This window comes from Hippichthys cyanospilos, chromosome 16 (assembly GCF_059441005.1).
Source record: "Hippichthys cyanospilos isolate Australia breed blue-spotted pipefish chromosome 16, RoL_Hcya_1.0, whole genome shotgun sequence".
NCBI classification, from domain to species: Eukaryota; Metazoa; Chordata; class Actinopteri; order Syngnathiformes; family Syngnathidae; genus Hippichthys; species Hippichthys cyanospilos.
This window is the reverse complement of record NC_142384.1, coordinates 11,736,819-11,751,305: the sequence shown is the minus strand read 5'-3', so window position 1 is coordinate 11,751,305 and position 14,487 is coordinate 11,736,819. Positions and strand designations below refer to the sequence as shown.

Below are 14,487 nucleotides of genomic sequence, written 5' to 3'. Positions count from 1 at the left end.
AAAGTGATGCAACGTCGCCATCGTCACATATCTGTTAGCCATTACAACGTTTTACAAACCTGAGTTCCGCAGACAAGCTAGGTGAGAACTTTTTTGATACACCATTAGATCAGAATCAGAATCATCTTTGCTGGTCAAGTATATTAAAACTTATTAAAAACATTTCTGGTCGTTGGATGCACTCTTGCAAAAAAAGACAAGTGATACCAACTACCCACACTTGTAGCTACAATGCAGGTGGCCTCCATGGTTGTTTTTTTTTTCATGTTTGTACCTTTATTTGCATGACATTGTCAATATTCTGTGGGCGTCATGGCATTTGGCACTTATGCTACCAGGCTCAGAATCGTAATTTGCTCGGAGTCTTAATGTTCCTCTTCCCACATGTTCTAATTAGGGTGAGCTGGAGCCTAGTCCGGGGATGTTCAAACTCATTCCTCGAGGGCCAGCATCCCGCATGTTTTCCAGGTTTCTTTCCCTGAACAGTATTGTTATCAGGCTTCTTCTGACCATCATTTGAATCAGGTGTGTCGGGGAAAGAAATCTGGAAAACATGCAGGATACTGGCCCTTGAGGAGCAAGTTTGAACACCCTTGGCCTAGTCCATGTAACTGTGAGAGGAGGAATACGCACCCGAGACTGGTCACCAGCCAGTAAAAGATTATTTCAACTAGTTATCTTAGATATCTGCATCAGCAGTGCACTTTTTGCAGTCATGTTTTTTGTTTACATTCGTCTCTGAGGTCAGATCTCTTGAAAGTTTGAAAGTTGTCTCAGCTGTTTGGAAAGCTCCATTTGTGCAGATGGTGTCCATGGCTGCACTTTTTTTTTTTTTTTTTTTACTTAATTTGCTGTCATGACTCATGACAGAGCACACTGGGAGTTGAAAACTCACACCCCTGAAGGTTGCACAATTTGAAATGTTTAAAAAAAGAAAAAATAACATTGTGCAACACTTTCTTTAATATTCCATATCAGTGGTTCTCAACCTTGTTTTCATTATGTACACTTGTCAAATATTTTTAGTGAAGTACAGAATGTTGTGTCATACAGTACGTATCTGATTTATGAAAGTTTGGAACTATATTTGTAGTGGTATCTCTAAGCATAGCAACTCCTGATAGATTGTGTAACATCAACATAATCAGTTTTATTTTTGGCTTGCATGCTGTAAATTTGTGTCACTAATGACAGAACATTCATACAAAACAAAATGAAGGTATACAACATTTTGCAAACAAGTCACTGTATGAAATTTAGCAATACAGTGTGTTGCTTCATGTTACAATTAATTTGCTCTTAATTTGAAGAGAAAAAAATCCTGCCACGCCATGACAAAGAATTAAATTAGATTTGCTGATACCATCTTAAACGTTGATCAAACCTTACGTACATCCCAAAGTGTCTTTACCTACCCCCAGGGCTACTCATACCTCCATTTGAGATCTGTTGTTGGATATAACAAGAAGTAAATGAAGAGTGATGCAATATTAAGAAAAGATAACGTTCAGCTACATTTTTGTTTACATTTTTCTTTTCAAAATTCTGTTCTATCGTTCAACTATGTCACTTTTTGAGATGAGTTTAATTGTATTATTAGAATGTACACAGTGGGCCAATAAAAGTAAAAAGTGCCAAAAATGGTCCTCGGCCCGATTTTGGACATCCGCATAGTATGGGGAACACCTGGCCTGCAGCCACTCCCTTGTCAGGGCTCCTCTTCCTTTTCATCACTCTGCCCCTTGCCCACACATTCACACTCCCGCTCATCTTCATCCTCTGACTGTTCATCCGCTCTTCTTCTCTCAGCAACTTGTCCATCCTCAGGCCCTTTCCTCTTTCTCTAGCTCTGAATGTTGGGGGATGCAACAAATTGACTTGTACTCTACCACCACTGACGCATCCACACTTGTCCGGTGCGGCTTCTCTGTCAACGCCAGTTTGCTCACGGAATGCAAGCTGAATCTCCCGTCGGCTCGTTAGGCCAAATAAATCGCATTCTGGAGAGAAAACAACCGTGGGGAATGGGGGAAAGACGTGTCCACCATGTGGTTTAAAATCATGCTTTTAGTCTCGTGTGTGACACATAATGGGCCACTGTTCTTGAGGAGTGTGTACTTCCCCTGGATGGGCTTTTACGTGCTGATGCATTAATTTTACCACAGTGAGAACACTGCAGCACATATTTACCAATTCTTTGCTAGTGGAAGCTATCATAGATTTCATTTGAGGTATTTCTGTTGAAATGGGGTCGAGTTGCTGCAGCATTCCGATCCGATGCATTTAATATCATTTTTGTTCCATGGCGCGCTCGACGGGATGCGTTCTTTTGAAAAACAGGATCTTTGCGTGCAGCGCAAACATATCTCTGATAACCCAGCAAGCTGACATCTGGCTTGTATTGATTTCGTTTGTCGCTGCAGCTGCCACTTATCTCTTTTCTCTCAGTTGACCTCTTTTTTTCTTGCTTTTGGGAGACTCGCTGGCTCAGAGAGAGGAAATTCCACTGGAGCTGGATTTCTGTTATGAGTGACGAGGCTATACCACAAGTGTTCTGTGTCAGATGAGATACAATACAAGAGACGGATTATAAACAATACTGTTTTGAGTGATACAGTGACGGAAGTATGGGCACCTGAGGGTACTCTTGTAACAAAGATTCGCTGTACATTTGGCAACTTGGCATTCAGTCGGGGACGTGCTCGACTAAAATCCACCTCTTAATACCACCACTATCACGTTGCAGTTATTCAAACCATAATTTCTGTACAGAAATCCAAAATAAGTGCATCGAAATGTGCCGTGTTTTTCATCTGGAGCAGTTCAGCGTCAACATCTTTATAACAACAATTTAAAATATTGAAATAAAATACATCATACAGACCAGGGATATTTGGTGTTAAACATCAGAGGTGTGCATTTATCCATCTATCCATCCATCCATCCATCCATCCATCTTCTACCGATGTCTTCCGGGGTCGGGTCGCGGGGGCAGCAGCTTGAGGAAGGAAGCCCAGACTTCCCTCTCCCTGGCCACTTCATCCAACTCTTCCAGAAGGATCCGAGAGACATAGTCCCTCCAGCATGTCCTGGGTCGTCCCCGGGGCCTCCTTCCAGTGGGACATGCCCGAAACACTTCACCGAGGAGGTGTCTGGGGGGCATCCTAACCAAATGCCCGAACCACATATATATGCAAATGTGAGATTTTAACAGGGCTTCATTTTCAATGCCACGGCAGGAATAGTACAGCTTCTTTTCAAATTAAAAGCAAATTAAATGGAACATGAAGCAACTTATTGCTTTATTATATTACAGTGACTCCTGTATTGTGAAGTGTTGTATGCCTTTATTTAGTCAAGTTTTAGACCATAGGTGTCGAACTCCAGTCCTCGAGGGCCGACATCCAGCATGTTTTCCGGTTTTCTTTCCCAAACACACCTGATTCAAATGATTAGTTCATTAGCAAGCTCTGCAGGAGCTCCAAAATGATCCCAAACATTTGAATCAGGTGTTTTTGATGGAAAACGTTTGAAAACATGTAGGATACCGGCCCTCAAGGACTGGAATTCGACACCTGTGTTTTAGACAGATGTGCATTGTCATTAGTAACACAATTTGACAGCAAATGATCCATACATAAAACATATTATCTTACCTGATCTATCTATCTGGAGTTGTTGAAAAAAAATGCCTAGAGAACTACAAATATAGCTTCAAAGTTTGAAACTTCAGACACAGATGGTGTACTTGACTGAAAAAAATAATATTTCACTAGGGGCACATCAGTGAAAAACGGTTGCAAACCACTGTATTAGAATACAAAGAGCACAATAAAATCCCATTCTCTGTTGTTCGTCTGTTTTAGCCGACTGATCACAAGGACTCTTTACATCTCTTCAGCAGCATCATGTGATCTGTTTTCTCTGAAGTCACTCCGTCTAATGTGTTAGTTGAAAAACATCACGCTTGGCTGCGAGGACCTCCCTATTTGGTGCAGTCTTCGAGTGCGTTTTTAGTGTGTGTCTCACGAGCAACAGAGCATGCACATACGGTTGACAAGTTAAACAGGCATGAGCGCAGGGGAAGTAGTACGTACGTTTGTTCCCTCGCCCTTGCACACGCACGATGCAAAGCGGTGTTTAACCTTGCTCTCCAGCTGTGTTTAAACACACTCGCGCACACATACAGCTGACAACTGTCTCCACTGCGTCTACAAGGCATTCCGCGTCTTAGGTTTCAGTCATCACACAGAAAACACACCACAGTTAGCACAGAAGCAGGCAAACATGTTATTATTTCACAGCCATGGTCAAACACGGCCTGTGGAATAGGCGAAGCTTTTTGTTGTTGTTGTTTACAGAGGACAATACAAACAGTATACTCCAAGTCAATTTCATTTAGAAATTGGTATATAATAGAAAACATTCAGCAAAACCAATCATAATCAAACACATGTTAAATGGGTACTACATCTTGACCTTATTTTGGAGTAAGTATTTCCATAAAACTTGACAAAAGGCAAAACAAACAAGTTTTGAGTTCGTTTTGATGCTTTGACTCTCGGCCGTCTTTTAGAATTAATTTTAGAATTACTCTTTTTATATTGCAGACCATGTGTCCAATAGAAGCAGAACGGACTTGGAATGAGCTAAGGAAGAACATAGCGAAGCCAGTTTGAGCCATTACAATGGCTTGATGTGACGAACAAAGAACTTTTTGTGAGGAATGGATTAAATAATATGAGACGCAGCTCTCGCAGGAACTTGTTTTTTTCTGGTATTCTATCTATAAAAGCCACTTGAGGACTGTTAGTTACCATATTACCTCAGGCTCTGACATGCGTGTCGTCTGATCCGGTGTGGGAATAAAGTAAGATTTGGCTCACGAAGAAAATGCAGAGCATTAACAAAAATGTCGTCTTATACAATAGAATCTCCATAGTGGGACAAATTACCGGTGATACAAATTGGAATTCAACCAACAATTTTTGGAAAAATATGCCTCGGTTTCGAAATATGTCAGGGTTCGTCCCAATAAACACTGAAAGCAAAAACTACTCCTATGTTTTGATTCTTTTCCATTGCCTTTCTTTCTATGATACTGCCCCCCTCCCCCTAATATTTGGTTACTGATTTACTTCATCACGTAGGAAATTCTGATTCAAGTGAAACTCTGTACTGATGCAGTATAATGAGCATTTTAGTAAGGTTTGGGGGGCAAAGATAATGCTGCTGATTCACACAGCATTAGCTCGCATTGCACCAAGTGAATGTTGTGAGCCAACTACTTCTCTGCTGACTCACTAGCAATCTTACTCCATAACTCACTCGCTTACTACCGTCAGCCACAGAAGCAGTCGTATTCCAGGAAGATCATCTCCCATGCTGGTGCCTATCCATAAGAGGGCCAGATGCCTGCACAGCCTGGGTATTTATTTAGGACAGAGACATATTGCTGCGGGGCCTGTAGCGGCTGCGGCCTGGGCCAAAGCAGAAGCGAGCCAGGTGTCACCTTCACATCTGTCGTGAAGCAAATGGCTACAGAGAGCATTCTTTAAAAAAACTGGGTTTGTTATTATGCTTGGCAGAAAATAATGAAGCTCTCAGAGAATTCGTCATTTTGTCGATTTTTCAGGATTATCTATGCACTTGTATAATGCTTCGGACAAACTAATAGCACATTAATGCAAAAAACAAACAAACAAAAAATTGTGCGTTCTACTAGTGTAACTAATTTTAAACAGTATTAGGCCAACGTACAAATTAACCATCAAACATTTATTATTTTTTTATTTGAATATTTGATTATTAACTTTAGTTTTATGACCCCATATCAGTGCGTGTACTAAAAAGAAATAACAAACATTATACAAGCTTGAAAAGATGACACTAGTTGAGTTTCTACGATAGCGTTTGAAAAGCATAACTTTATTCAAAGGAACAATCGCAATCGCGGACGATACATTTTGAAAGTTATCACTTTATTCGGATGAACAACTTTAATCGCGATAAAGTATGCGCATGCGTCAACCGTATAACAGGTGCCCTTGATTTCGGTCAACCAAGATTGAAGATATCCACGTAATTTCGCCTGGGAAAAAATGCGTCTTTAATTTATTTCGGAGCAAGTTCGAACCAGCATATTGACGCCTGTATTCGTTTGTTAGTTAGTTAGTTTGTTTGTTTGTTTGTTTTTCCAGCGAGTGCTTTTTCTTGGATTTTACCGGCGCAATGCTTTCGAGCTATATGAAGCGTGTCAAAACAGGTGAGATTAACATACATGAATGTAAACCCAAGCAAAATATACGTTGATTGAAAAGCACGATGGCCACTGTCCTCAAATCAACAAAAACGCGTTCCTATGTGTGGGTGTTTGTTTATTTCTGCGTTTTTCCAAACACACTTATATTTACAGTATGTCTTATTCCAAGTCTGCAGTGACGTTTATTGTCATATAAGAAGCGTCTGTTCTGCACTGAATGAAAACAATGGTGTTGAGAAAAACAAATGACAGCACAAACTGAAGGATTATTCCCTCTCTGTTGAAGGACCTAAGCGTTTCCGGCCCTCCCTAACTTGTCATTTTTAGATCATGTTTGGTTTGCTTAGTTTAGCTTTTTTGCATACTTCTGGTAGGATGGGTTCAGGCTGAATAAAGCCAATGTTAGTCTTTTGTTTCTTGCCTAACCAGAAATATTTTGTTTTCCAGCTCTGAAACGGTCATTTGAAGTGGAGGATACTGATTCATCCACACACCCCTCGCCTCTGTCCCGTCGGACCACCAACCCCATCCGCTCGTCGCTCTCCTCAACGTCCAGCCAGAGGAGTTATGATCTGAGCTCCCGCAACTCTGACTACTATTCCGCTAAATCTTCCGTCTCTGACTCCTCCAACCCTCGATCCCCCAAAACAGGCATGAGGCGCATTGAGTTATCAGGGGGTCGCAATCCCGATGCAGCTTCTCGCCGCACAGAAATCTCTATTGAGGTCTCCTCCAAGCAGATTGATAACTCACCCAGTGCCGGCATCACTCGTTTTGGCCTTAAAAGGCCTGAGGTGAGCCTTGGCAGTCGGAGCACCCCGCCTGACGGCTCTCCCAATCCCATCTCCAGCTCCACGAGCAGACGGGCAGAACTTGGCATGGCACGGCCGAACGAGCCGCCCGCACCTCCCAAGAGAATGGACGCCCAGCTCTCATCCGCACCCGTCTCTCGGATCCCTGAGCCACCTCACAGAAGAACAGAGCTCCCGTCTTCCACCATCACCTCAGTCGAGGTGGCCCGAAGGCCTGAGATTCCGAGCTTCAGACAACCAGATGGTTTGGTGCCGAGCGGAGTAGTGGAAAACAACAATCACCTACCACCACCTGCGCCCATTGCACCTTTGTCCTGTCTGGCTGACAGCAGGGTGGATTGGGTGCCGCCGACTGTCACAGAGACCCCCACGGCACGACAAACAGACCGTAAGTAATTGAAAAGCTCTTTTGTATTCCCTGATACACGAAAACATCCAATATCACACGCCCACTTGTTTAACTTTTCTTAAACTGTATATAAAATACTGTAGTCCCCAAACCATCCTTTTTTAGGACGTCAAAAAATGGCATGTTGGTGATCCATAACATCCAAATCAAAGTCCTTGGTTCACACAAAGTTGGTCGGTACTGACTTGTGTAAAGTCCTATCGAGCCAAGGGGATGGGGAGGGGAATTCCATTTCGTTTAATAGGAAAAGTTTAAGCTTAGGAAGTGCTCCATATTGGAGATTCCACTAATTAATTTAACTAAGTAATGTAGTGTCACATGTACATTAAACCACCTTTATTTTGTTTTCGTGGAATGTTTTTGCCATTTGCTGCGCAGGGTATGAAAGAAGGGAGGCGAGCTGAAATGTAGGTCACGGGTGATGATGACAAATGCAGGTCTTGCAAGGAATTAAGAAAGTAAATATTCAAGTCAACGGCCACAGCAGTTTCAGAATTTGTTTAAAAAAAACAGTGGGGATTGAAATGATGTAAACTAGGCTTTGTGTTCATTTACATGACTCTAAATCATTGCAGTTTTGAGTCTTCCTTTATCCTGTTTTTCTTTTTTAACGTCAACTTTGACCTCTGTACCTAGATTGGTGATTGAAACTAGTTGATAGCAGACTATTAAAGATTCTCAATGTACTAACGCCATTAGTGGTGCGTGGGCTCCTTCTCGTGGTAGGTGGCAGAATCTCGCAATCAAATGTTCAAACTGCATGTGATAGGTTTGTTTTAATCCATTACAACAGTGCATTAGTTAAAAGTTTAGTTGAATTTAATTTATATGCATGATTATAACGTATACATTTTTTAAAAATCTTTCCTAACTGTTTATTAAAAACGAGTTCATTTTGAATACAGTACATCATATGCACTTTTTTTTTTTTTTTAACTGGGCTACTGTAGTTTAAGAATAGCAATTGTGGTGACCATTTCACCTGTCTTCTAGCACCACCATATGGGCAAAATGTGCTTGGTTTTGCTTGTATCTTGGGTTGCCAGCAGGTATTCCCCCTCACACCTAATTCCTGCTCATTTATTGGCTGCGGTGTCTTGATTTGCATTCAATGAGCAAAGCAAAATCAAGCATGCCCCCCTAATTTTTTGGTGCATGTTTGATATGTTACTCATATTTGGTTCGTTTCAATTCAGTTTATTTGAAAGACTCCTATTTGTGCAGCCATCTGAAGACAGCTGTAGCTCACTTGTTGTGTTGCAACTAGCTGCCAGGAGGTGATACATTCCAAATCTGGAAGCCATAAAACATTCCTAACGCCTCCAGTTTACACTCTTAGGCAGCGTTTCTGACCGTCTGTGAAGCAACTAAACCAAGAGAAGGCTTGGCTAGTAAAAAAAACCTCCTAAATATGTGGAACATGTCCGTGCGGTTGAAATCAGAAGGAAAATAAAAAGATCCTGTCAACTAAAGCTCACATGGCTTCCGACTCGGTTGTGGATGTGCAGGGAAAGAAAGGAGTTAGTCATAGAAGGGAGTAGGAAAATTAACTGGGAAAGCAAGGGAGAAAGTATGCATGTGTGCAAGTTGAAAACCAAGTAAGGGCCGAGTCAAACCTCCTGATTGTCATTTTTTAGCAAATAACCACACGGCACAGTGTTGACTGCATTTTCTCCATCAAGTAATAGTACTCGTGTTATTCTTATGCATCTAAAACCATCTATCGAACTTTGTATGGCCACTCCTTAGGTACTGCAAAACAATGTAATTAAATTGACTCCTTCTATCACAAAAACTTTATCTTTTTATATACACTGGGCGTTAGCTGTATGACCTCACTGTAGCATAGACACAGGGACAATTAGGTTGTATTTATACCAGAGATGGACTTTGTCTTGAGTAGTTGTCAATTGCAGTGAATAAGCCATCTCACTAAAAATGGAACTTTGCTGTATATAATCATCAATCGCAGTGAATGAGTGAGGTACCCAAATATTTCATTCTAAGATGGTCATGCGACAGTGGTGCCTGTTTAAAAAAAAAAAAAAAGCCTGTTCTATCACTTGATCATCAAATAAAGTTGAATGTACAGTAGTGCAATCCAAACATGTTTAAACAATCCTTATATTAAAACATAGGTGTTCAGTTTTTTTTCTATCTAAACTGATGCAGCATCTGGGTCTTCAAACTGTACTTTCCCTTGGATTAATGATGACTCATTGTCTCATGACTTGTTGGGTCTTGTGCTGGCTACACTATTTTTTTCTTTTTGTTTTATATAAAGGCTGCATCTGTTTTGAAGAAACATGGAAGCCTGTCACAAGGGAAGGGAATGGTCACACTAACATACAAAATATTAGATTTGCTGCTAGAGCAAGTTTTAAAAAATATATATTGTTTGGGTTCAAATTCAGTAGTGCGTACCCTTAAAATAAATTCAAACTCACAATTTGGGTCGTTTTAAAAAGTTGTATTTTAAACATATACAATAACATTGATTTATACAATAGTACAAATGCATACATGGAATTACATGCCAGAAAAGAGGGAATGAGGGAGGAAGCTGCCTAATGGTGTTCTACACCGGCGCAGTTTGTGGGATTTGGTGCCTTGCTCAAGAGTGTCTTGATGGCTCTGTAAGACTAGATTGTCTCCAGCAAGCCCCCCCAAAGTTAAAGAATCCAACACTGATGGCCACTTTTTTCTTACAGCATTTGTCTCAGTTACTGATACAGATAAAAAACATGATTGTGATGAATGCAGTTTCTATGACTTTATTACAAAAAAAACAACAAAAACAAAGGAAATTTGTGATCACGTCCAGTATGATCGAACCATCTCTGTGTAATCTCTGAGAACGAATCGTGCTTGGACACTTGAGGTAATTACCATACTTGAGTGGTACTCATAAACATCTTCAAAGAGACCATTATGGGAGGATGCCAATTTAAATTTTGTGGCCCACTGCCACTGCCACCATTCATATTCTCGAGTGGGTTTATTTGAATTTTCATAGAACCCCACCCAGGACTTTTCAAACTCTGACATCCAATTTGTGAATGACTTGTTCACATATAAGCGAGCACAAGCCTTACCATCATTTACAAAAAGTTGTAAGCTTGCATTAAAGCCACGTATCCTAACTTTTTCTGGATTTTTAAACTCCCCTCCTCTGCATATCTCCTCAGCCGCTACCGTCCAGAAACAGAACTTTGTCTTCGTCTTATGGAGTCGGGCCTGGAGGCCGGCGTTCAAGAGGACGGAGGTGTTGACATGGCCGGAAGTGCTATTAATCACTTTTGAATACAATGCCTCTTGTGCGTTATTGTCCTTATATAGTACCACCATCACACGTTCCTGTAGGCGTTGTTGGGAAACATCCCGCCAAAGAATCCTAGCTTTACCATTTGATCCAATCGTCACTTGAAGATGAATCCTTTCTTGATCAAAGAGTTGTTGCAATCTTGGCAGAGTAAAGCGGTTGTTGTCTGTGTTGTCTGGAAAGTTAACGATGCAATGCTCAGTGTTCCTTTTTTCTACGCGCCGGTTGTTGCGGTGGTATTTTTCCTCCAAAATCATGTACAATAGCAGCCCAAGGCAAGCAAGTTCCCGCCATGTGATTTTGATGAAACGTAACCCTGAATCGTCAATGTTGCTACCAAAGTCATCTCTGAGCTCCCTTAATGAGTTATGTTGGTTTTCATGCACTGAAAACTCCCGGATTTGCCTGAGGAGGTTGGTTGTGATCTGGTATGTGTGGGCGGGATCATACTTAGTCCCTTCGTTTGAGTTTTCATAGTGCTGAGTAATATAGACTTCATCGATTGTCTCGCCGTTTTGCCAACCGCCGTCGTGCTCCCTCACGCGGAATATGATCCGATCTCGGTTGCTTCCTTTAAACTCCGGAACTGGCGGGTGGAGGACGTAGTCGGGAAGATCGTCTTGGCCTTGGTTGAGATTACCAACGGTGTAGTAGCGGTATCGGATATTACCCTGAGGCAGTGTGTTCAATATCCTTTCGTAGTTTCCGTAGTGATGCGAGCCGTATTCTCCACGGTTCGGTTCGAAAGTCAGCCGTATGACGTCGTTGTTGTCAATGTCAACTGCGTTGGCAAACCAGTGCAGCAACAGGAGGCTGTGTTTGGGCACTACTTGGCCAAAGTCGACTTTTTTCAAATCGTTGATTGAGTTTAGCTTCTTAATGGCGCAGACAGAAGAAGTGATGGAAAGAAGCAGAGCAGTGCAGCAAAGCACAAGTCCTCCCGACATCTCCATCCTGTACAAATAGAAGTTTTAAATGGAACAGTTTAAATCGCGTTATCAACTCATTCAAGTTTTACTTTTGAGTTGCTTAAAGTTCAAAGCTGAAATTGTTATAATAAGCATTAAAGAGCATGTAAGTACTTTGCACAGTGTATTATGTTCATATAAATGACGTTTGGCACATTGGCGATTTAATTTCGTATTAAATATGAGTTTTATGCCTCTGATCTTTCTAACCAGGAATTAAAACGGCTCGTTTGCTCTTATCCCGCGTACCTACCGCGCCATTTTGCAGCTCAAGCGGCGGACCACTCAACATGCAACCATTCATCATCCTGATCGCTTGTCCTCACGAGGCTTGCGGCTGATTAAGACTACTCCAACAGCATGAAAAACGGAGCCAAAAACAGGCGTTTTACTGACATTAAAATGCAAAGCGGTGTCGATCTACCGCTCTCACTAACACAAATTCCTTTTATCAAATCAGTCCCCGTGGGAACCCAGTATTCATAACAATAGTTCTAAAACTGTCATTCCAAAAAAATAGAGCTCGAGGTTCTGAAGAAGAGCAGTAGTTAGTAATGTTCCTTTAAAAAAAGAATGCAAACAAAAACCAGTGGCTCTTACCTTCAGTAGTCTGCTGCCCTCGTATCTGAGCTGTGTTTCCCTTTGAGCTGCTTTTAATGCTTCCAGAGTTACTATTGCCTGTGAAATGAAACTGGGCACTGTGCCACATAAGCTGTTTACTTTCACTTTCCTTCCACACGAATTCAATGAAGATGACATTGCATGTTTGTTTCCATAGTTGCGACTATGATTTCAGGGTCGTGCACCTTGTACTTTGCACTGTGGAATGAGAAAACAACAGTCAGGAATATGAGCCATTATTCTTTTGACGTCTTGTTCATGTATGTGTGCGCTACTGTAGTCTGTGTTCATGCTTGCAACATAGTAGTAGTATACAGTACTGATCTCGACATCTAAGATCCCGGTTCTCTCATAGTTCCCAAAGGTTCCAATCCAAAATACTGACACAGAAACTATTGTTAAACTTTCACTCATATTTTTCATTCAAATATTTGTTAGAAGTGATAGGAAACAAAAGTTAATTCATTCAATATATATTTTTAGAAACAATCGGCTGATTATTCTGTAATAAGTTTTCCTCTGCAAAATATAGGTATCCGCACCTCCCTAAAAATGTGTTATCAGAGAGGCTCTACTCTTTACTATGAGTTAAGTAACTGGGGTTATGATGATTACAATTTTTAGAGTTGGGTTTTTTTGAGGGAAAAAAAAAATCTCAATAAATCCTTGCACTTAATTTTATCTGGCTATTCGTCAGTTTTGTACCATCCAGCACTGCAAAATAATTGCGGTCTCCTGCACTATTGTATTCCGTTCAGCAGCCAGCAGGAGATGCTGTTGCACAGGTACTCAACTTCATGACACCTGGGACGTATTAAAGCATTGATGCTAGCTAGTACTGTACTGTCTATTGCCAGTGCTGCATTTGGAACCATTCATTTATTCTCATGTCATTGTGCTTTTCCACTGTGTTTTTACACTAACATGATACTCATAACATGGTTCAGTTTGGGAATCTCCTTCGAAGAGATTGTAATCATCTAATAATGACACATCTAGAGCCACCTTTGACTATTTCCTATGAACCGTCTAAATCTAGGAAGTATATCCGCTTTTCCCAGAGAACTGGACTTATCATCCATACACCCCCCTCCCCTTCCCCTTCCCCAACACGTACACACAAACTCTATTAAATGTCTCCTATTCTACACATTGGCTGGATCCCTTGGATCCTTTTTGGGCACAGCGCACGTCATTTAGTGTTGAATACTGCACCTTGTTTTTTTTTTTTTTTTTTGATGCCTTTGTTTGCTTTTACCTTCATACGCTATGCATATTTTGTGAACCCTAGATGTTGGCTAAATGGCAAGCCAAAACCTTACCCCCAACTTGGCCCCAACTCTCTTGTGTGCACTCACAGAAACCAATGTGCCCTCTTTTGATATGATCCATTTCCATCAGTCTTTCCTAAGAGGAGACAGACCAGTTACATGTGCACTCTTATACAAAGACAGCATGCACCGCGTCTCATTCAATCATCATGTTTCATCATGTGTCGTAAAAAGTGTACGGGGCCTCAAACTCTTTGGATCTCCAGCAATGCATATCTTGGATTGGATGCTTCCTTGGAACTGTTGAATTTTGGTGCATTGTTTTACAATGCTTTTCCTCATTGTAAAACAGGTATATACATTTTTTTTTTCTTTGTTGTAGTGAATAATCCTACAACCAGCAATTAACTCAATCAATCCCAAAACATGTGTTTTTACAGTTTAACAGAGTCCAGGCATTGATTTACAGTTTTGAGTTAAATATCAAATCCATCAATTAATTTATTAATGGATTTGAGATCTTGTTCAATAAAATCCACAGAGTTTCAGCGTCTCAACAATAAATGCCAGCTTTCTGTTGACCTTCATGAAAGCAAAGATTTTTGGAATCAAAATAACACATTGACCAAGGAAGCTGAAAGAGCTGGAAACCAAAAGCAAAGACGAGTTTTAAAAGCGGAGAGGCCCCAACTTCAGGGGGCATTGTTAAGTTTCCGAAAGTTTATCTAAGACTATAAAGGCCATCTGTGATTTGTGCGTTGCTTTAGTGAAATTTTGTAGGCCTGTCAGGACGCTTTAGTTTTGAAGAGTATTGTTTAAATG

At 41.0% G+C, this 14,487-nt stretch overlaps 2 protein-coding genes across 7 annotated transcripts in view; one reads left to right on the top strand and one right to left on the bottom strand.

Moving 5' to 3' along the window:
- Positions 1 to 14,487, top strand: part of septin9a (septin 9a) — a 48,349-nt gene that overhangs the window by 20,194 nt on the left and 13,668 nt on the right. For 3 of the 4 annotated variants that reach the window (XM_088436914.1, XM_088436918.1, XM_088436916.1), the window contains one exon: positions 6,710 to 7,462. In XM_088436914.1, coding sequence (XP_088293040.1) covers positions 6,710 to 7,462 — 753 coding nt within the window. Of the gene's footprint in view, positions 1 to 6,216; positions 6,266 to 6,709; positions 7,463 to 14,487 lie in introns of those variants that run through there. The other variant, XM_088436917.1, reaches the window with a different exon arrangement.
- Positions 9,939 to 12,477, bottom strand: LOC148410596 (uncharacterized). Of its 3 annotated transcripts, XM_088436920.1 has the most exons (3): positions 12,374 to 12,424; positions 12,027 to 12,120; positions 9,939 to 11,759 (listed from the first exon to the last, which is right to left on the bottom strand). In XM_088436920.1, the coding sequence occupies exons 2-3, from the start codon at positions 12,032 to 12,034 to the stop codon at positions 10,298 to 10,300; spliced, it is 1,470 nt and encodes a 489-aa protein (XP_088293046.1). In that variant the 5' UTR covers positions 12,035 to 12,120; positions 12,374 to 12,424; the 3' UTR covers positions 9,939 to 10,297. The 3 variants fall into 3 exon arrangements, with proteins under 3 accessions (XP_088293046.1, XP_088293047.1, XP_088293045.1); XM_088436921.1 differs by lacking the exon at positions 12,027 to 12,120 and having other exon boundaries at positions 12,374 to 12,477; XM_088436919.1 differs by lacking the exon at positions 12,374 to 12,424 and having other exon boundaries at positions 12,027 to 12,331.